This window comes from Mytilus trossulus, chromosome 6, assembly GCF_036588685.1.
Source record: "Mytilus trossulus isolate FHL-02 chromosome 6, PNRI_Mtr1.1.1.hap1, whole genome shotgun sequence".
NCBI classification, from domain to species: Eukaryota; Metazoa; Mollusca; class Bivalvia; order Mytilida; family Mytilidae; genus Mytilus; species Mytilus trossulus.
In genome coordinates, this window is record NC_086378.1 from 61,511,046 (window position 1) to 61,533,794 (window position 22,749).

At 32.0% G+C, this 22,749-nt stretch overlaps 2 protein-coding genes across 2 annotated transcripts; both read left to right on the plus strand.

Annotated features, from left to right (window-relative positions):
- Window positions 1-4,779: 4,779 nt before the first annotated feature.
- LOC134723613 (uncharacterized) lies at window positions 4,780-8,562 on the plus strand. Its single transcript, XM_063587176.1, has 7 exons — window positions 4,780-4,917; window positions 5,195-5,258; window positions 5,575-5,674; window positions 6,237-6,308; window positions 7,319-7,567; window positions 7,866-7,961; window positions 8,494-8,562. Exons 1-7 carry the CDS (start codon window positions 4,844-4,846, stop codon window positions 8,499-8,501), a joined length of 663 nt encoding a protein of 220 aa, XP_063443246.1. The 5' UTR covers window positions 4,780-4,843; the 3' UTR covers window positions 8,502-8,562.
- A 9,381-nt stretch (window positions 8,563-17,943) lies between these two features.
- LOC134721641 (uncharacterized) lies at window positions 17,944-22,158 on the plus strand. The gene is made up of 3 exons (XM_063584773.1): window positions 17,944-18,451; window positions 19,568-19,816; window positions 21,258-22,158. Exons 1-3 carry the CDS (start codon window positions 18,046-18,048, stop codon window positions 21,893-21,895), a joined length of 1,293 nt encoding a protein of 430 aa, XP_063440843.1. The 5' UTR covers window positions 17,944-18,045; the 3' UTR covers window positions 21,896-22,158.
- The last annotated feature ends 591 nt before the right edge of the window (window positions 22,159-22,749 follow it).

Below are 22,749 nucleotides of genomic sequence, written 5' to 3' on the forward strand. Positions count from 1 at the left end.
AATATGAGATTTTAAAAGAAAGTTAAATTATAAAACTGAGACATATCATTATTATAGAAAGTCCCTGGAGACAAGCAAGCAGGAACAATGTAATGAGGATAGTAAAACTTGAAGGGATAATTTATGCTTCACCAAAATAATATTAAGGGGGAGGGAACTGGGAACTACATGTACTAATTGTTCACCCCTCAATTATAGGAGGGAGAACCAGGTAGAGGGTAGAAAACAAGGGATAATGTTTGCTTCACAGAAAACAAAGGAGGGAGTGGATATCATCCAATGTTCACCCAAAATTAAGGAGGTACAAAACAATACATGATTTATATGTCATATTACAAATATTTACAATTGTATATGGTTTTAGAGGAGTTGCAGCTCAATAAAATTTGTCTCTTCATTCAGTTGTGTAGATTTCATGTCATATTAACGTTACATAACACTGGGATCGACAGAAGAAAGCTATCTTTGGATTTGCTGAAAAAAAGATTGATTCAAAGAAAAAGTTAGAAAATACATTACACTATGTTTATACTTGTCATAAATATTTCTGACTTTGTATGGTTTTAGAGGACTTCAATAAAAATCGGTCTCCTCCCTGATGAAGTATTCAGACAAATAGTCACCACTGCAATATATTTGTGCAAAAAAATAATTTACTTGTTAAACAATGATTTTAATTTAACAAAATTAATTAATTGCAATCTTTATATTTGCTCCAAATATGCATGATATTTTCCCGACTGTACTTCAAGCAATCAACAACCAAGATTTTATATATGTGTTGCAAATGGTATGTTTAATATAAACAACTGACATTGAACAAACCAATGCTAATGCTAAACATGTTTAACCCGCCGCACTTTTGCGCCTGTCCCAAGTCAGGAGCCTCTGGCCTTTGTTAGTCTTGTATTATTTAAATTTTAGTTTCTTGTGTACAATTTGGAAATTAGTATGGCGTTCATTTTCACTGAACTAGTATATATTTGTTTAGTGGCCAGCTGAAGGACGCCTCCAGGTGCGGGAATTTCTCGCTACGTTGAAGACCTGTTGGTGACCTTCTGCTGTTGTTTTTTTCAATGGTCGGGTTGTTGTCTCATTGACACATTTCCCATTTCCATTCTCAATTTTAATAAATTACCACTAAATCAATAGTTAGATCACTGAAAAAAACTTGTGCTAGTCTAGTAAAAACTGGCAAGATAAGTTTTAATGTATAATACATTTTGTATTTGTGAAATACCTTCATCCAAAATTTTAACTTTAATAATAATAATAATTGAAAATTAAATGAGTTCTCACAAGTGAAGATATTTTTATTGGGATATTCATTTTTAATGCCCCAACTACCCACCCACACACACCGACTGTAAACATGGTAAAGGAAGGGTATTCAAAATTATTATCCGTCTGTATGTCCTAAAATTGGTTTCGATTCTGTAACAAATGTTATGAAACTTATACACAATGCTTAATACAAAACACAGATAAGTTTGAATTCGAGTAGAGTCACTTTTTCCATTCTAGAGTTATGTCTAGTGTACCAAAGACCAGAATACTCTCTATGTCAGGAAACACTGCCAAACATCCAAATATAGTACTATCCACACTGATCTGTGTCCACACTTGTTAAAATGGTAAAATGTTATTTCTTTTGTGTGTTCCATAGCAACACTGCATTTATTTGTTATACAATATTGCAAAAAGAGGAGAAGAGATGTCACATATTTTCCCATCTATAGTAAAATTTCAATAGCTTCAAGTAAGACCTTTTTTGAAACTGTTTACATAAATCTATCAAGAAATCAAATAAAAATCATGTCTCTCATCTCATTTTTTGGTAATATTGCATCAAAAACTGCGTGTAGAAAAAAAAGCGTTTGTAAACATTTATTTACATTAATTTCCGGACCTATGGAGAAGTCTATAAACAGTCAAGCTATGGAAATACGGAGAGATCATGATGAACAGAAATTAGACAATAAAACATATAAAAAATAATCTTTAAGTATCCGGGGCCCACTTGAAATACGAAACCAAACTTCTTCTTGTGTATTGGTACATTATACGGCATTCAAAGGCGTACCAAAAGAGGAACAAGAGTTATATAGGCTTTAGCTATAGATAGATGAATAAAATGGTTATAAACTATGTCCCGCAATGACCATTAGAGGGTTAAGAAGGACCTAAATGTAAAAATACCTGTTGAAACAAAGAAATAGCCAATTTTGAATAATGAAATGGTAATACTTTGTACCTGTAGGGTCGCGGGCGCACTACGTTTGCGCGCATTTGGGGATTAAAATATTTTACGTTTGCGCGCAGTTTTTGATTACATTTGCGCGCATTCATTTTACAGGTAATCTCAGGTTAAAGTAATAATTCATATATATTAAATTATAAATGACTATACTGTTTTGGTATTTTCATAATAGATATGACTATCAATTATTAATTCTGAAAATAGTTTGTTAATTTAAATTATATATTGTTCAAATTGAATTCTCAAATCAATTTTAAACCCCGTTATATCTTTAGTTCAAGTTTTGATAAATGGGCTATATCACAGATTTCTTAAACTTTTGTCTACACCTTTGACTTGTTAAATTGTATCTGAAAATCGAAAAACATATGCGGCTTTAATTTATCACCCTTTTCCCTGCCTAAGAAGAGACTTAGACTAACGAAAGGGGTACTGATAATTGTAAATAATTAAACAAATTGATAAATTAATAAGTATTGTGACCTTTATTTTCCCTAAAATTAATTGAATTCTTTCAACATAGGTGCCTTAGGAGACTAAGACTAACGGAAGGGGTACTGATACTTGTAAATAATTGAACAAATTAAAAAATAATAAATTATTATGACCTGTTTTTTACATGAGTTTACCTGCCCAAAAAATGCGCGCAAATGTAATCAAAAGCTGCGCGCAAACGTAATGATTTTTGCGCGCTAATGTAATGGTAATGCGCGCAAATGTAATGGTAATGCGCGCAAACGTAATGCACCGAGGGTCGCAGCAGTTAAATCCATAATTCTAACATATCAATTCCATTATTCAAAATTCCGTCAACTTCTGGTCATTGCGGCACATATTGTTTATCATTGAACCATTTTGTTCCTTTAAGCTCTCAAAGTAGTATATTTTTTCTTTTATTATGGGCTAACCAGTTGCAGCAGTCTATTCCATTATTCAAAATAATCTATGTCAAATAATTGTCACACGTATTTCGATATTAAGGTCCTCCGTTACTCCTCTAATATGCGTTACAGAACATATTGATAATATATCTTTCGCATGAAGTATAGATATATCTGTAATTAAGGGCTGAAGAGCCACAGCAGCCCATTCCATTATTCAAATTATCCATTTCATTATTAAAAATTGGCTATTTCGTAATTTTCACGCGTAGTTTGGCATTTAGTTCCTCCGTAACCCCTCTAATGGGCATTGCTGTACAATCGGCACCTTAAATCTATAATCAGGGGATGAGGAATAGCAAAGGTCCTGCAGTGAAAATAAGAAAAAGAAAACGTAGAGTTTTTTTTATTTATGGTATTCAGGTTGTCTGGCATACATGAAACCAAAAAAAATCTGTTAAAAATAGTTAAAAGTCAGAAACCATCTAGTTTTTCCTCCAAAACTAGACAAATAAACAAAGTTTAGAATTTCAAAGAGTATATTTTGATTTGTTTTTTTCTGATTCTAATTTGAATATTTGTTACATAACATTATTTCATTATTCATTATTGAATACTGAAAAATGAATAATTGACGTACTTCAGCGCGGTATTCATATGTATGTGATTATACAAGTTCAATTTGTTTTCTTTCTTTCTGAAATACATTGAATATCGATAAATGATTTCTAATCTATGTTGCCAGGTTCCAAACATTTGATTTCATACGTACAAATAATATATAATCTTTATTGCAAAATTACACCCATGAGGGTCAAGCAATACAATCAAACAATAATTTTATACTATACAATGCAATACAATGAAATACAATGTAATACAATGAAATACAAAATAATACAATACATATACAGAACAATAGAACATTAGAGTTCAATTATAAATGTATTTAAAAAAAAAAACACCATCATAACCTTGCCTGACACGGGTCTGACTCCCTCAGTTCTAAAGACTGTTTAATGAAGACTCCAATATGACAAACAAGTTCAGGGATGGGGCTTAGAATGTGTTTAAGTTTATTGAATGCATCAAGATGTTGAAATAATGGTACATAGTCTTTTAGATAAGCAAAAAGATTAGAACGCAAAGATATGTTAATGTCACAATACAAAAAGAAATGAAATTCATCATCTAGGACTTCACATTTTTTACATAATCTTTGTGCTCTTGAAATGTTTCTGTACCTTCCTAATTTAATGCCTAGGGAATGATCACTTAGTCTAAATTTAGAGAGTAATCAGAAAATGGTGATTCAGTCGAAAATCTTTACATGTTTCTTTTCATTTGTTCGCGACTTTTATAATAAAATAAACGAAAACCTTCAGAAATTTTTTTGTGATCATGCTTCTTAGAAATCTACATGCACATGTGAATGGAACTTTATTATCATATCTAAAAATTTATAGGTAAATTCATTCTAATAGTTCCGGAAGTTTTAAACATAATAATGGTTTGTCTCTAAAAAATTGACCAATTGCATATTGATATTTTGAGGAACCGAAATACAATGATAACGTTACGTTTTCATTGGTTAACTTTGCATTATCAGATGGCGTCTCGAACATTTCTGATTGTGACGTTACCGTTCCTAGCAGCAATCAGTCTTATTCTGTGTTTGTCAGAGAGATACCACGATTTAAAGATGATGAAAAGCTTCCTAATTCTGTTGTATCTTCTTATACAACTGACTGTCATCAATAAAAATACTACCTCAAGGTAAGTAAATATTTCTTTTTAAAGGACCTATTTTTAATTTTTCTTGATAACCTTTAGAATATTTGGTCGATGAAAGTAAGATACTCTTTCAGTTGTTTCTCGCCGGTTGTCTCGTTGAAATGCAAGATGAGTTTTAAAAGTAAACTAATCAGTCCGACTCTTTGAAGAGGATCCTTTTTTACTGATATTTTATCGTTTATAAATTAATTTTTGGAAATGAATATAAACCAACATAAAACATCGAAGTAAGTCCTAATTGACAGTCTCTTGGTTTCAGGCTAAAGATCCAATCATACAGCATTGTCACAGTAAATGATCTTGAAAAGAATGGTACAAGTAAGGTAAGATGGCTATACTATATTACATATATATAGTGTCCGGTAAAACTTGAATTCCATACGACAGTCAAATGAAGTTTGGAATAGTTTTTCTCCGTGAATTTATATACGCGCTTATTAATTTTTTTCTAGTTTACCCTTTTTGTTAAGCTGCTGCTTAAACTAATTTTGGTATTTTTCTTCTTCATTTATGCAAGAAAAAAACACAGTGTCTTTGGCATATCAGGATTTTATATTTGTACTATGTTTAATTTCTTCTTTCATTCATGATACCTGAGGCCTTAGTGTTTACTGATATAACTTTATCAATTCTTTTCAGATTGGTTTGAACTTCTTGGATGTAGCATTGGTGTTTTTGTGCTTTGTTGTTTCTTTCGTAGTATTCGAAAGATACAGATACAACAACAAATTGAAGAAGCGTAGGTTTACATTTATATTATCAAAATCTTAAATCTTTCATTCAAACTTGAAATTATAATTTATTTATCCTATTTAGTTAAAACAAGTAATCATCGGATAAATCTTATAAAAAAGTCATGCAAAACTTGTATTTTTGCTTTTATTGTTTACCTTATTTACATCGGTTGTTTCATGAAAATAATATTTTCTTATGGCAAGCCGTTTTGCTATTTATAATATATTCTTACTTCAAGATATCACATAAACTTTAAAATATATCTCATATGATTTTCTTTATAAGATATCTTCTGAATTATATAAGATATCTTTAAAACTATATAAAATATCTTATTTATAAACTATACGAGATATCTTATAATGTAAATAAGATATCTTATATAAAATATGTTTATCTTATATATTATAAGAGATATCTTGAATTTCGAATAAATAGTAAAACGGCTTGTCATATGTTCTAACCAATTTATTTGTTTGAGTATAGTAATAATGGAGATGTGGTATGTATCATACTTAGAACTGCTTTCATACTAAAATTAACTATTAAATGAATGTTTTTTGCAGAAGTTCAACTGTTGAGGAGAAATTCAGTGAACCACGATGTATTGATCAGTAGATTATCCCCGTTTCTCGAAGGTATGTATGTACAACATGTATGTAAAATATGCATTTCAATTTATTCTTTGAAAATACCTTAAAGTTTGCTTGTGAATACATTTTCTCTTTCTTGAGTTGTTCAGTTGACGTCTCCTTGAAGTTTATTGTTTATAATTATTGATATAAAAATAAGAAGATGGCGATATAATTGCAATGAGGAAACTCTGCACCAGAGACCAAAAGAAAAACAGCTATAGGCCACCCTTACGGTCTTCCACGATGAACAAACCCATACCGCATTGTCAGCTATTAAAGGCCACGAAATAACAAATGTGAAATAGTTCAAACAAGAAAACTAATTCATGAACAAAATAATGAATGAAAAGTAAATTTGACATTATGCATATTTCATATTAAGTATATTTTCATATTAAGCATTTTTACATATTAAGCATCTATTTATATTAAGCATAAATTCATATTAAGCATATTTTCAAATAAACATATTTTCATATTAAGCATATTTTCAAATAAACATATTTTCAAATAAACATATTTTCAAATAAATATATTTTCATATTAAGCATATTTTCAAATAAATATATTTTCATATTAAGCATATTTTCAAATCAACATTCTTTCATATTTAAAATATTTTTATATTAAGCATATTTTCATATTAAGCATATCTTCATAATAAACATATTTTCATGTTAAGTATATTTTCATATGAAGCATACTTTCATATTAAGAATACTTTCATATGATGCATATTTTCATATTAAGGATATTTTTCATATTTAGCGTACTTTCATATTAAGCATATTTTCATATTCAGCATATTTTCATGTTAAGCATATTTTCATATTAAGCATATTTTCATATTAAGCATATTTTCATATTAAGCATATTTTCAGCTTAGAAGTACGGTGTTATCTCTCCGTCGTTTGATATGACAATTCGTGTAGATAGACGCTTGTATTTTAATTTTCTTGAATCTTATCAGATTAAAAATCAATTTTTGACAATCCTTGTGTAATTTTTTTCAGACTCTCGAAGCAGAAATTCAGGGATTGAAATGCCTTTGAGAAAACTGAATAGAAATATAGATTATTTAGTCTCGGATATTAAAAGCCACACCAGTGAATTGGAAAAAATTCAAATCCAATTTACAAGTTTCAAAGTAGAATGGCTTAAGCAATCCAAACTGTACGTGAATATACCGGAAAGTGTTCTGTTTTCCAGCATTGAAGCTCCACAGATAGCAAGCGAACTGGCGAATCTTCGGGACTATATAGGTACTTTTATTTAATTTTAACAACCTTACACATATTGTAGATTAACCAGCTGTACATGTAATGTAATGTTTTTGATGAAACATGATTACAGATTACTTAAGTTCATATCATTGGTGGCCTTTGGTTGTTCTTTGCTTTTTGGTCGGGTTGTTGTCTCTTTGATACAGTCCCCATTTCCATTCTCAATGTTATCCTCAGGTGCTTTTGAATTTAACATTTTTGTTTTGTTTTATTAAAGATCAAGAATGGTAATGGAATATAGCTAGCTCTTGCTGATAATCTTATTTTTCTTCTTCAGAGGATGGACTAGACAAATTTAGGATAGCTATGGAGAGTAATCGGTCATCATTAGATACAGCAAAATCAGCTGTTGAGCAGTTGTTAATATCTGAAGGTAACTTGTTATTCTATTATATTATCATCATATTTTCATACTTTTATAAGTCTTCAATATTTAAAATTATGAAATACCATTTGCATCTTATTTTTTCAATGGATACAAGTAACAAAATTTATAAAAATAATTCCGAAATCCATTTGTATTTGTGGTAATTTCATTTTTTCTACTAGGCGTTTCCACACAAATAATGATCCTATAAATAATTATAGATAGATGTGGTATACGAACTTTTCATTCAAGTCACAATGTATAAAGTTTTAAGTTAACAGTTTAAAATAGATCAAAGCATGCACGGCCTTCAACACGAAGCCGCTTGACATGAATTTCACTCACATCATTTTTTAGAAGAATCTAGATTTTTTTTATTACACACAAACTATTTTTTCTTAAAAAGAATTTGCATGTACATGTACAGATTGATAAATTTAAAGAAATCTAAAATGGACATGTTTTGAGTGTTCCTACGTTCCATTATACTGAATAGCTATGATTTAATTGTTTAAATATGTATACACTTGATTTGTAGGTATTTGAAGAAGCGGCAACCAAAGAAGACTACCTGATAGTTATTAAATAAAACAATTCATTGCATAAACTAGTTACAATTTATTCTGCGAAAATATGTAAATAAAAATAACTTTAAAACTGAAGACCCATACAATTTTAAGCACTTCAGAACCTGGATAATTCCATGTGATTTAGCAACTGTTTTTGTTTCCATTGTTAAATGTCACGTAGAACATACTTGGACATTTAACAAGTATTGTGGAATGTTGTTTGTTCTCATCTTTTTTAGCTCACCTGGCCCAAAGGGCCAAGTGAGCTTTTCTCATCACTTGGCGTCCGGCGTCCGTCGTCCGTCGTCGTCCGGCGTTAGCTTTTACAAAAATCTTCTCCTCTGAAACTACTGGGCCAAATCAAACCAAACTTGGCCACAATCATCATTGGGGTATCTAGTTTAAAAAATGTGTGGCGTGACCCGGTCATCCAACCAAGATGGCCGCCACGGCTAAAAATAGAACATAGGGGTAAAATGCAGTTTTTGGCTTATAACTCAAAAACCAAAGCATTTAGAGGAAATCTGACATGGGGTAAAAATGTTTATCAGGTCAAGATCTATCTGCCCTGAAATCAGATGAATCGGTTAACCTGTTGTTGGGTTGCTGCCCCTGAATTGGTAATTTTGAGGAAATTTTGCTGTTTTAGGTTATTAACTTGAATATTATTATAGATAGAGATAAACTGTAAACAGTAATAATGTTCAGCAAAGTTAGATTTACAAATACGTCAACATGACCGAAATGGTCAGTTGACCCCTTTATGAGTTATTGCCCTTTATAGTCAATTTTTAACCATTTTTCATAAATCTAAGTAATCTTTTACAAAAAGCTTCTCCTCTGAAACTACTGAGCCAAATTAATCCAAACTTGGCCACAATCATCTTTGGGGTATCTAGTTTAAAAAATGTGTGGCGCGACCCGGTCAACCAACCAAGATGGCCGCCACGGCTAAAAATAGAACATAGGGGGTAAAATGCAGTTTTTGGCTTATAACTCAACCAAAGCGCGAAAGCGCTGTAAAGGCAGTTAATTACAGGTTGTGTGTATTTCTAGTCCAGTTATACCATTATCTTCCATAGAACAGAGGTGGTTTGTAGAATTTAAGATTCAGAGTTCTTTTGTACCTAGTTCACCTATATCTAAAGTCTATGTTTACAGTATATTTTCTGTGCCTCCCATGAAATGCATTTTTAGCCATGGCCTTGTCAGTTTGCTTTAAATTTATGAGTTTGACTGTCCCTTTGGTGTCTTTCGTCCCTCTTCTTTAGACATATAAGAACTTTTCCTTTTCAATATAAATAGACTATTTTTATTATTGATTGTATACGCATATTCTATGACTCCCATAAAAAATAGTTCACAAAGATTGACTAGTCTCTGTACTGTGTTTATAGCAAGAACATCAAGTAACATAATGGTAAATGTACATAGTAACATGTCAACTTTTTTGATGACCATACCTGGCAACTGTCAGTATTTGCAGAGTATTTCCCCCATCGAGCTCAAGGCTCCCAAATGGAAATTTTGTAAGAGCAATTTTTTCGACTATTTTAAAGAAAACAATTAATTCAACAATGGCTATGAGCTTGTTAATGCACGAAGAAGCAAAAAAACCACATTAGAATATATTTGAAGGGAATCCATGACAAATCGCCCCACTTTAAAAACAAGAGTGCACACACTGAAATGTCTCGCCTTCTTTACTAATCATTGATATTATGTTGATAATCCTAATAATAAAGCTTTATTACAACTGTCACATAATCTTAACATAAACCAAGAAAACTAAACATTGACAATTGAACCATGAAAATGAGGTCAAGGTCAGATATACCATGCCAGGTAGGCATGTACAGCTAACAATTCTTCCATACAACAAATAAAATTGACTTATTGCTTATAGTTTAAGAAAAAAAAGACCAAAACACAAAAGCTTAACACTGAGCAATGAATTGTAAAAAATGAGATCAAGGTCAAATAAAACCTGCGCGACTGACATGAAGATCATGAAATATTTCCATACACCAAATATAGTTGACCTATTGCATATAGTATTAGAAAAAAAGGCCAAAACTCAAAAACTTAACTTTGACCACTGAACCATGAAAATGAGGTCAAGGTCATATGACACCTGCCAGGTAGACCTGTACACCTTACAACCATTCTATACACAAAATATAGAAGACCTATTGCAAACAGTATAAGAAAAACAGACCAAAACACAAAACTTAACTATAACCACTAAACCATGAAAATGAGGTCAAGGTCAGATGACACCTGCCAGTTGGACATGTACACCTTACAGTGCTTCCATACACCGAATTTACTAGACCTATTGCTTATAGTATCTCAGATATGGACTTGACCACCAAAACTTAACCTTGTTCGCTGATACATGAAATGAGGTCGAGGTCAAGTGAAAACTGTCTGACGGGCAAGAGGACCTTGCAAGGTACGCACATACCAAATATAGTTATCCTATTACTTATAATAAGAGAGAATTTAACATTACAAAAATTTTAACTTTTTTTTCAAGTAGTCACTGAACCATGAAAATGAGGTCAATGACATTGGACATGTGACTGACCGAAACTTCGTAACATGAGGCAACCATATACAAAGTATGAAGCATCCAGGTCTCCCACCTTCTAAAATATAAAGCTTTTAAGAACTGAGCTAACATCGCCGCCGCCCCCGGATCACTATCCCTATGTCGAGCTTTCTGCGACAAAAGTTGCAGGCTCGACAAAAAAACTGCCCCAACCTGGATTACCAAATCGCCCCCACTTGTGAACCGTGTTAAATCCCTTTAATATTACTCCTGCCAACTGGTCCCACCTAATGGAAATCGGTGAAATCTAGATAAATATATAATTAACCAGGATGAATTTAGTAATGCCAACTCACCCCACTTATGGAAAAAGATGTTATCCCATCGAATATAAGTTCAATTCCATATATTGCATTATGATACATTTAACAGGTTTCTTTTCAATTGTTATGCAAATAACTAAGCTTCAAAACTTAGTTATTCTTCAACAATCAGGGTTTTTTTAGAATTATAATTTCAGTATATATCAATAATAGTAAGTAAATTAATTTTCGGTTTGTTTGTATTCTGTGTACATTAGTTTTCATTAAAGTGGTGCGAGTTTTTATCTTTAATTATATATATATTATTAATCTAAATATTACCGTTTTTTTATAAGTAGGGCGAGTTGGCAGGAGTAATATTAAACATGATTTAACCAATTTCACATGTGGGGCGATTTGATAAATCAGTTTGTGGCGTTTTTTTTTAAAGTGGGGCGATTAGCCAGTGGGGCGACTTGTCCTGCTTCCATTTGAAGGCCCCCTTGAAGGTTTTGTATGACTATATGAACCATCTTTCATGTAAAACCCCCATGTGCATTTTGAAAAGTAGGCAGATATGTTTCTAACTCCAGGCAAAATCTACTGGTATGAATGAAAAAGAAGTTTTCAATTAAGGCTCTGTGGCCATAACAGCTGTCTCATTAGCATTTTAACCACTTCCAATATTTGCAATTAAAACAATAGAAGAAAATTATTCAACGCAAAAACAAAACTTACTTGTAAATATGAAATTCTCTTTACGGTATGAGTTTTTCTCATTGTTTGAGATTGTACAGTAGTACATGTACCTACAACTGCTTATACCAATTTCTTATTCACTTTTGCTTGATTAACTCACTAAATATCATATACATTGTACCACATCTCCTTATTTTTATAAGCATTCCAATAACATGAACAATTGTAATTCAATTCTATATATCAAAGCAAAATGAACTGCACCACTTTCATTCACTAGTATGCATCTTTTGGCAAAATACAAGTTCTTAAATGACACAATATATATTTATTGATAAAAAAAAAAAAAAATTAGTATACAACTCTATAAACAGGTATAAAAAAAACACAGCTGTGTCATAACTTGTGAAATCTGTGCTGAAAACACAGACATGGATGGTATTTGAGTAATTCCATATGTGAAGCTCAACATTAGCTCGTCAGTTGGTGGTGGACAGTTATAGTTCCTTTCTGCAGGCTAGGATGAATGACTTTTCAGGAAAACCAATTTCACAAATCAAAACTTTCCTCTAGATTTCTCCTACAATATTCATCCAGTAATAGTTCTTTTGTTTTAATTGGACACCGTCCTGATTTTTAATTTTGCAAACCATTCAGTCTCTTGCTTGCAAATGGTGCATGAAATTAGGATGGGTATGGCAGTAGACAAGTCTCTTTAAAGTGGGTTTGTGCCCTGAAAAAAAGTTTTATAACTTAATTTTTTTGAAACTTGTGCAACACACATACCTAAATAACTATAACATAGAAGAGAGCAGCATTCGTGTCAATGTTTTGTTCCTGTTTACATTGTCATTGATATTTTTTTCAGAAAGCCTGAGGCATCATGAGCTTATGAATTCCTGTCATTACATCCTAAATTAACATAATTACTGCTAGAATAATTATCAGTATGATATACGTACACTATCATTGTACAGCCCAAGTCTTCAGTATATATAATTGTTGCATTCATTCACTCCTGTGTTCAGTCGTTCAAAAATATTTAAACATCAACAAATGAACTTTAATAAGGACAAGAAAACACTAGAAAAGATACGTACATACAACCCGTGTTTAAGTGTATTTGAGAGAAATATATCGGGTTAAACGATTTATAAAGGAGAAATATATCTGGGTAAACGATGTATAAAGGAGGAAAAATTGTAGATATTGCATTACGATGCTTTCTACCTAATAGCACATGGATATGTTTACATATTTAGACTTGACCCAGTATGACCCGTACCTTGTAGGTCACCGCCGTCGACTAGACTACAGTCGTGTATAAGACAATAAAAAGCTTAAGCCTGTACTATTTGTGTGAAGTAAATGTGTTTGTTCTGTACATTTAAATTGTTTTACCTGATAGCAAGGACGTATATCTATCAGTTTCCTTCTCAATTCACTTTGTCAAATTCTTCGAGCTTCTTCAAAACATACGTATTACTGCGCCCGGAAGTGAGAAAAATATGAGAAATCCTCGTAAAATAATGCTATTTTCAATTTTGTGGAATCCATTTTGTTATATTTATTATACAAAGATAAAAAAAGTTACGATTAATTATGAATTTGCATATCATTATACGGAACGTTTATGGACTATTTTTTCCATAGCTGTAAATCGGTCATTTTGGCGGGAAATCATGTACACATACACACGTAGATTGGCTGGTACCCGATCGTAATGTTACACATCACATACACACAAAAAGCTAATACCCGGAACGTAGTACCGGGAACCAGGATAATACGTAGACAACATACATAACTAATACCGAAATTGAAAACGCTTTACAGTTTCTCTTTCATAAACCGAATTCCGCTTTGAATTATAGAAGATGCAATATTAATCATGTTCAGTCGACTTTTCATTGTTATATCAACGTCTGAACTAATTGAAGAATCTTTAGATGTCAGATAACACTCGAAATTGACCCGACCTCTTTCCGCACGGAATACACATAATGATAGTTTGTAGTCAGGTTGACTGCTTATAATGCAAAATACACACTCATAACAAGTTCTATAAAACAAACAGAACACACTGATCGTTTCTTTAGTCCCCAATGTAAATGAAAGAAATAAAAACCATATCATACCATAAAAAGAAGAGGAGAAATTCGAACATTTCCGGATCTATTTCTGGCCAAAAGACCCCCTGCAAAGATTGCGTATGAAAAGATGAACCTCATGACTTAAAAGTCAGGCCTTAAAGCACTGCCTTTAAAAACCAAAGCATTTTGAGGAAATTTGACATGGGATAAAAATGTTTATCAGGTCAATATCTATCTGCCCTGAAATTTTCAGATGAATTGGACAATCGGTTGTTGCCGGCTTGCTGCCCTCCAATTGGTAATTTTTAAAGAAATTTTGCCGTTTTTGGTTATTATCTTGAATACTATTATAGATAGAGATAAACTGTAAACAGCAATAATGTTCAGCAAAGTAAGATCTACAAATAAGTCAAATGACCTAAATGGTCAATTGACCCCTTAAGGAGTTATTGCCCTTTATAGTCAATTTTTAACAATTTTCATTAATTCGGTAAATTTATGTAAATTTTTACCAAATATTTTTCTCTGTTACTAATGGGCAAGGTTTATTATAGATATAATTGTAAGAAGCAAGAACGTTCAGTAAAGTAAGAACTTCAAACACATCACCATCACCAAAATACAATTTTGTCATGAATCAATTTGTGTCCTTTGTTTAATATGCACATAGACCAAGGTGAGCGACACAGGCTCTTTAGAGCCTCTAGTTTCTTTTGCCATTGTTCTGTCTATCTTTGAATTCTTTTCTCTTTTTCCTTCTAGCCAAAAGACGGAACGACAAAGTGGGTTATTATATTCCCAATTGATGAAATCTGCCAAAATCGTTCTGCCAAAACTTTAATAAAATTCCCGCGGGATCTTTAAAATTGATTTGTTTGTCCAATTTTGTTAAAGAAAACCAAACTTATATGGAATATGTACCAAATTGTTTGAAAATGTGTACAACAGAAAACAGATTTTTGTTTGCCTCTATAGTAAGATGCTGGTGTTAAGCAAGACGAGACGAACAGTTATTTTTTTTTGTATTTTCTCATATCACTTGGATGATTTATTTGCTACAGAGGAGAACATAAAAAGCACTATAGAAATATCATTGACGATATCCTGTAATGAACGTTAAATATTCATAGAGCAATATTGTGTTGCCTCCTTAAAGGAGTAGGTCCGGTAAGGTCCGATTTTGGCCTCAAATTTCAGGTTCATCTGACGAAAGATTTTGACTACTTTTTAAACACTAATTAAGTGTCTATTTCATTTGAATCAATTAGCCTATGTGAAAGATTTTAACTGATTTAGTCGTTAAAAACGAGCCGATTCAAACTCAAATATGAAAAATCTACCAAATATGGCGAAAAGTGTCACGTTTTTGATGGTTTGTGTCAAAAATGAAAGTGGCCGCATCCGTGTTCATCCTAAACCTTTATATATGTTATGCATTTTCATAAAATACAACTTACTTTTCAATATTAAGGATGAACACAAATTCGGCCACTTTCGTTTTAAACGAAAACGGACGGTGTAAAATCTAACAAAAATGATAGAATTGTGAAGATTTCAGTAATTTAGCATGACTTTATGGTGCTAGTACCCGATATATGTGCATTGTATTGTCAAAAACAGCCCATATTTATGTAGCAGAAGTATTCTTCTGACCAATAAACAACTAAAAGTTTACATTTTAACAATTTTGTAAAACTGCTATATTTTGGGGCCAAAAAGGGGTCTTACTGGACCTACTCCTTTGAGAAAACAATTTAGTCTAGGTTGAGTACACATAGTGAACGACCCGAAAAGGAGTATACAGTATATATTCAAGTGATGCATGTCTTCTACAGAGTACATACTAAACACAATTAAATCATTTTTTACAGGCAAATTATAATATGGATAATGCATATTTGTCTTAGAAATGATTAATGGGTGGTAACTTAAAAGATGGAACATTTCTGGAATGGTCTTATTTATTCAATACAGTGTAGAAAAGAATAAAACAACAAAATATGATTTTATAAATTCGACCAAGAGATTGTACAGTAACAGCACAAGTGATTGTATATTCAATGAAAATTAAAACAAAATAGTTTATCAAAGTTTCTGCGAGGACAATAGCTATCAATATTTGAGAAATCATGAAAAGCTAAATTCGTCAGAAAAGGATAAAATGTTAAGGATTTGTGTTCTCAACAAATAGTATTTGTGGCTTCTCATAAAGGAATAGAGCAAAGACAGGATGGCTCGACCGGAAGCTAGATTAATTTGTCTCGGTAAAGTGACAAGCCTTCCTGTGAAAGCTTACTTTATGAACAAGCACGACGTTAATAATCCGACCAATTTTACACAAATCTTTTCCTCTGAAACTACGGAGCAACAGTAAACCAAACTTAGCCTAATCATCATTATAGGGACCATTAGGGTATTTAGTATAAAAATGTATCCAATGACCCGCTCTGACACTATATCTGACCATGCAGGAGTACTGTAAAATGCCCGAGGTAAAATGTTCATCAGGTGAAGATCTATCTACCGTGAAAACAGACGCATCACTCAGGCAGCCCGTTGTTGGGTTGCTGTCCCTGAATTGGTATTTAAACAGAAATTTTGTAGTTTTTGGTTATTATCTTGAATGTTATAATAGATAGAGATTAACTGTCAGCAGCAATAATGTACACCAGAATAAGTTTTTATAACCAAATTGGCCACTTGATTCCTGTAGGAGTTATTGCCTTTTAATATCAATTTATTGTGAAGTTTTCACCATTTGTGGTATTTAAGATTTTTGTAATCTTCTACAAACCTTTTAAAACTTCTGCGAATCTAACCAAACTCGGCCACAATCATCATTAGGGTATCTAGTATAGAAAATGTGTCTGAAGTCCCTGCCTATCAACCAACATGGCAGACATGGCTAAAAATAAAACATAGTGGTAAAATGCAGATTTTGGCTTATCTGTAGATATACTATTAAACGAGAAGACCTCATTGTGTGTGTCGCCTCTCTTCTTTCAATCTAATTAAAAACCGATCTCTCAGGCTCTCGTTTTCTGATATGTCGCGTGTCCCATGGGTGAATAGATGACTTAATAAATTAGACTAACGGAAAGGGTACTTTTACTGAAAAATTATTGAACGCATTTTTAAATGAAATAAGTATTATTACCTGAGCTTAGGCTGAGTTTACCTGTCAAATAAATGCGCGCAATTGTAATCAATAGCTGATTTTTGCGCGCACATGTAATGGTAATGCGCGCAAACGTAATGCACCGCTTTGTGTGTCCTTGTTTATAATATGTGACTATAACTGAATTCAGAGCACTGTTATTTTTTGTTCTATTAAAGCTGGAAAAGTATATGTAATATCAATATATATATATATGCTCCTGAAAAAAGAGATAAACTCGTGTAAATACTGAATAGGTTACACAGTCAAGAGTTGTAACAAGGATTTGTATAGTAAGAACCGAGAGTAAGAAATACAAATCCTTGGTTGTATTTAAAAGAACTGAACGAAATGAACATGTTTTAAAAACAGGTGACATGTTATGATGGCTGGTAAATTGTTTAAAGGTTTTGTTAAAGCTTTCAAACCAAATGAAGCTTTTTTTTGGCTTTTGTTTAATAGTATTTATTTTTATTTGGTGCTACATTTTTAGATCGTAACACTTAAAAATTGAGAATGGAAATGGGGAATGTGTCAAAGAGTATATTTGATTTGTGACCCAGGTACGTTGCAGTTTATAGGTCTTTGGTTAATCCAGAGTTAAGTGCCCTTGACCCGCCATAACTGCGATTTGTAAATAAAGAAAAATGTGGTAAACACAGAACCTATACACAGCAGTCTTAATCCCCTGGAGGAATTAACAGAACAGCAGCACCATGGGATTTGGATTTGGCATTGCATGTGTGTGTCGACGTCATATGTTTGGTCTGTTTAAGTTCCAACATCAACGGTTTATGTCAAATTATTCAACATGTTCAATGACAATGAATGAATGTCTTTCAAAAGTACAAGATTTCCAATTTAGTCCATATCTGTTAAAACATTGCACAATGGGGACATCATTTTCTGAGGCTATCGTGAAACCAGTCGAGTGGGTGGCTGATGAGAATGGAAATTTGAGAAATCCAGAATCCATTCCAGAAGATTTAATGTCATCATATATATCTTACAGAGTGAATTTCAAAGACTTGTTTGCAGATGGGTTTCACATGTTAAGCAATAGTGAAAGCCTTGGACGAATCTATCAACTAGCTCCACTGTTTCATTTTTTGCGCAAAAAAGGTATTTTGATTTTTTGAAAAGTGTTTTTACACCCAGTAGAACAATATATTAATATTGACATAGATATACATGTACTGTTCCCAGGTTTGACCCCCTTTTGTTTTGTTATATAAGTGTGTCACAATATGAAAACAACAGTTGAAATAAGTGTCAATATTCAAAATCTGGAAAGGATCATGCTGAAAATGTAAACTACAATTGTATCTGTCATAAAATTTAAATTTCCCTCAAATCACAAGATAACCATGATAACACTTGTTATCATGTTAACAAAATGCTCTTTGAAAGTTTCAATTTGGGAGCCTCCATGGGGGAAATCCCCCGCAAATAGTGACAGTTGGCAGGTATGTTATGTCCGGTCAGGGGCCCTTAATTGGAAAATAAAGAACTTTGAACTTTGTTGTTGAGGTCAGACCTCTCTGTCATAAAACCCACTGTATGTACAGTGATATTGTTTAATTTCCATTGAGACAACTAACCACCAGACACTAAAAGAATAAAGATGTACCGACAAGCAACTATTGTTACTAGAAAGCCTTCAATGATTATCCATACATGTATTAATACATGTACTACTATTGGCACTCATACCACATCTTCTTATATAAACATGTATATCTCTCTACATGCATGTCTCCTTGTACACAGAAAATAGACAGTCAATATACAAACGCAGCTTTGTCATTGTTCATATTTTCTAAGTTAATTATCTAGATCTTCAGTACATGTTTACATGTATGTATGAATCGTCTTGCCTGTTACAGAAGTGGTCCATGTTTTTTTAATTTTTTAAACACATATGTACATAATCATGATAATGTATGTTCAAGATCAGATACAATTTACAATTTTCATTTACAAAATGTACAAGTGTAGGCTGTTATTTTTCTTGGAAAAAAATGGATAAAAATTAACAAGCTGGATTAAGTTGGTTTAATATGTTTTCAAACTATACTTATCTTATTGTTTTGTTGTAGGTCTAACATAAATTGTATTATTGTGTCAAATGTAATTATTTGTGTCCACCATGAAAATGTGTCAAGAAAAATAAAATATCTACACTTGCTACACGTGTAACTATGAAATATCATGCTTCACCTATTTTATCATTTTTAGATTACCATGAAAAATGTCTTCGTAAGGCATTACAAGAACATAGAGACAGGAAAAAATTCACAGAGTCGCAAATATCCATGTTGCTGGCAATTCATCTTCTGTCACAACTGGTTTTCCCAACTGATGATCCAGGTTTGACAGACACTTCTATCCCATTGCCATATATCATGTCCAATGATGTTCCAGATAAAGTTGTAAGCTGTCCCTGCGGCTGTGGTAGAACAGTGTTTTATGGAAATACAGGAATTGGTTAGTCTGTTTTTAAAGTTGGTTATAATGGCTGTATGTCATAGGAATTACTTTTAATACAAGTGATTTTCATGATATTTATTTTTAAGCACCCTGACCAGAGGTCTAAATTAAATGAGCTACATACATGTATTTAATATCATCACTTAAGTTAATTGTTGTCTATTAGCATCATTTACATTACTAAAAATGGTCAGAAATTTTAAGCAACTCCGGTGATAAAGTAAAGCATACTTAAATTATTTAAGTCACAGAACTTTTTATGAAGAGTGGCAAAAACTGTCTTTTCATTATTGTTTTACTGATTCGTTTGATTGATTGGTTTTTGGCTGCCTTATGTCCATTGGCAGAATGAATCTTTTGAAAATCATTTATAACAATGTCCCAACTTAGTTTTCCTACTATTTAAAAAAAAAATGAGTTTTATATTTTTAAAACAGAATCAGACATCAGGTTGAATTAAAACATGTAATATTCTTTAAAACATGTGTAAAATTACAATATGTTGATAAAAAAGGTTCCAAGGGGAGATAATCTTAAGATTTATATGAAATATTTTTAACTTGTTAAAATTTCACTTAAACACTTTTAAGGTGGCTCGGGCCTATTCGAAGTTTCTATCAGAAGTGCTGTATTTTTGGTTATTTTATTCTTTAAAGAAAATAAATCAAATTGGTCGAAAAAAAATTGGGGTCACGGACTATATAAGCTGAAAATTTTACTTTTAAACAGGTACATGTATTTAAAAGGGACCATTTTTTTTTAATGAAATGATAGGGAAAATAGAGGTGTTGACATATTTTTATCGGAATATCAAAAAAACGTTCTATGACTATTGGTCCAAAACTTTAATATGAAAAGCTGGAATATAGCTTCAAAGAATGAGCCAATAAAAAACATAGGTCACGGATAAGGAAAAAAAATATTTTGCTTTAATACTAGTGTACAACCATTCAAACTGTCTAATCTCTATAAAAACGATAAACACGAATGAACCACATAAACAAACGACAACGACTGAATATCAGATTTCTGACTGAGGACAGGTGCAAAGAATTGCAGCGGAATTAAACATTGTAATTGTACAAAACCTGCTTTATTTTATCACATTGCACTTTGAGGACTTGCATTCACTGTGGTTCTTCTACAGTAATTGGTAAAATATTTCTGATTAGTTGAACAGTTTGATTTGACATAACAAATTTCAATTTTGTTAGAATTTTCATTGAACTGATTTAGGTGGACAGTAACACTAATAATAAATCATTGCAGTAAGTTGTGTGCAATTTATAAAAAAAATAATGCATGATATACCAAATGCTTTATTAGTATCTTTAACAATTTCTTTTCCAAGACTTTGTCTTCTTCCTATTTACGTATGTTTCTGTAAAAAGACATGACTAAAATAATATTCAATTGGTGTGCTTTGTTACTTACACAGGAACTACAGCTTTATGGTATGGAAACCCAGACATACTGGTGTTCCCAAATGGTGGTGTTTGTGGTATTTCAAGTTCCCCAGTGAAAGATTTCTCAGAGTTTGACATTTTGAATGAAGAAAATGAACTGCTAGATGAGGTAGAAACAGAACTTTCATCTCTACGGCATATGAAAAGTATTCGTCAGTTTACAGCCCAAGCAATTACTTTTTCATTTTACCAAGCATCAATCCAAGAACAAAACAGCAGGAGCAGTGACCATGGTGACAGCTTTGTATCTCTCATACCAACAATTGCTATTAGTGAAAAAGGTTTTGATGTTTATATGTATGATAGTGTGAATGAAATATTTTTTAGAAATTGTGGTGACTCTCTTCCATTGTGGAATGAACAATTACCAACTCACCATAATGCAACAATCAACATTTCCTCAGTTGTCACCCTTTGGATGTTAATTCACCATCTCACGTTAAAACCAGCAGTTACCCCAGCACATGTTTCTTTGTTTGGAGGATCAGCTTCATTAGGACTTGATAAGGAACAGATACAAGAAATAAAAAGGACAATTACAATGTCAAAGGATTTCCCAGTACCTGATCTACATGAAAAACTAAATCTTACAAAAAAGAAAACTGTCTGAAATACAGTACATAAAGCATGATAGACTATAACTGCATTTTCAGGTTATCCAGAACTTATTGATTGAAGTTTAGTTGTTTTATTCAAATTCCAGCATGCCTACTAAAAAAGTACATGCTGTGGACAAGCTATTATCTACATTATGATGATTTGGTGCAAATTACAAATGTCAAAATTGTAGTTTTTTACTGCTTATGATATCCTTTATTTTAATATGATACTCTAAAAAAATAAAAATGTCAGTCTATTGCTGAATTTGAATTTGACTCATTATAACTACTTTTTTATGCAAAGATTCATTAACTGTTTGTTAAATAACATGAATAAGGCTGAAACAATTTAAATGTCTGTTTGTCTCTGTTTTAAAAAATGATCTGAAACGATATAGAAAAAGCTGAACTGAAGAATTATCTGTGTAAATAATGAACTTTTCCCCAGTGATAATTGATCTTAATTCCAGTATTTGATTTCCAATATTTACAGAATATCTTAATTAATGGACACCAAACAAAGAATTTCATAAATTAAGCCTTATTACTGCAAGATGCATATACAATGTACATGTATATATTTAATTATTCTTTTTATTGCCCGCAACAAAGTTGTCAGTGCCATATAGTTTTGCCCTTGTCTATCATTCCGTCATTCCGTCATTTCGCATCATACCATTATACAGACTTTTTTCGAAACGCCTTCAGATATTGGGCTGATTTTTGGTTTGTGAGTATAAAACCATGATGAGTTACAGATCAAGTGTAAGTTGAATTCCACTCTGCTGTATTTTGCCAAAATTAAGGGTTTACGACATTGAAAATCACAGTTATACAGACTTTTTTCTATACGCCTTCAGATTTT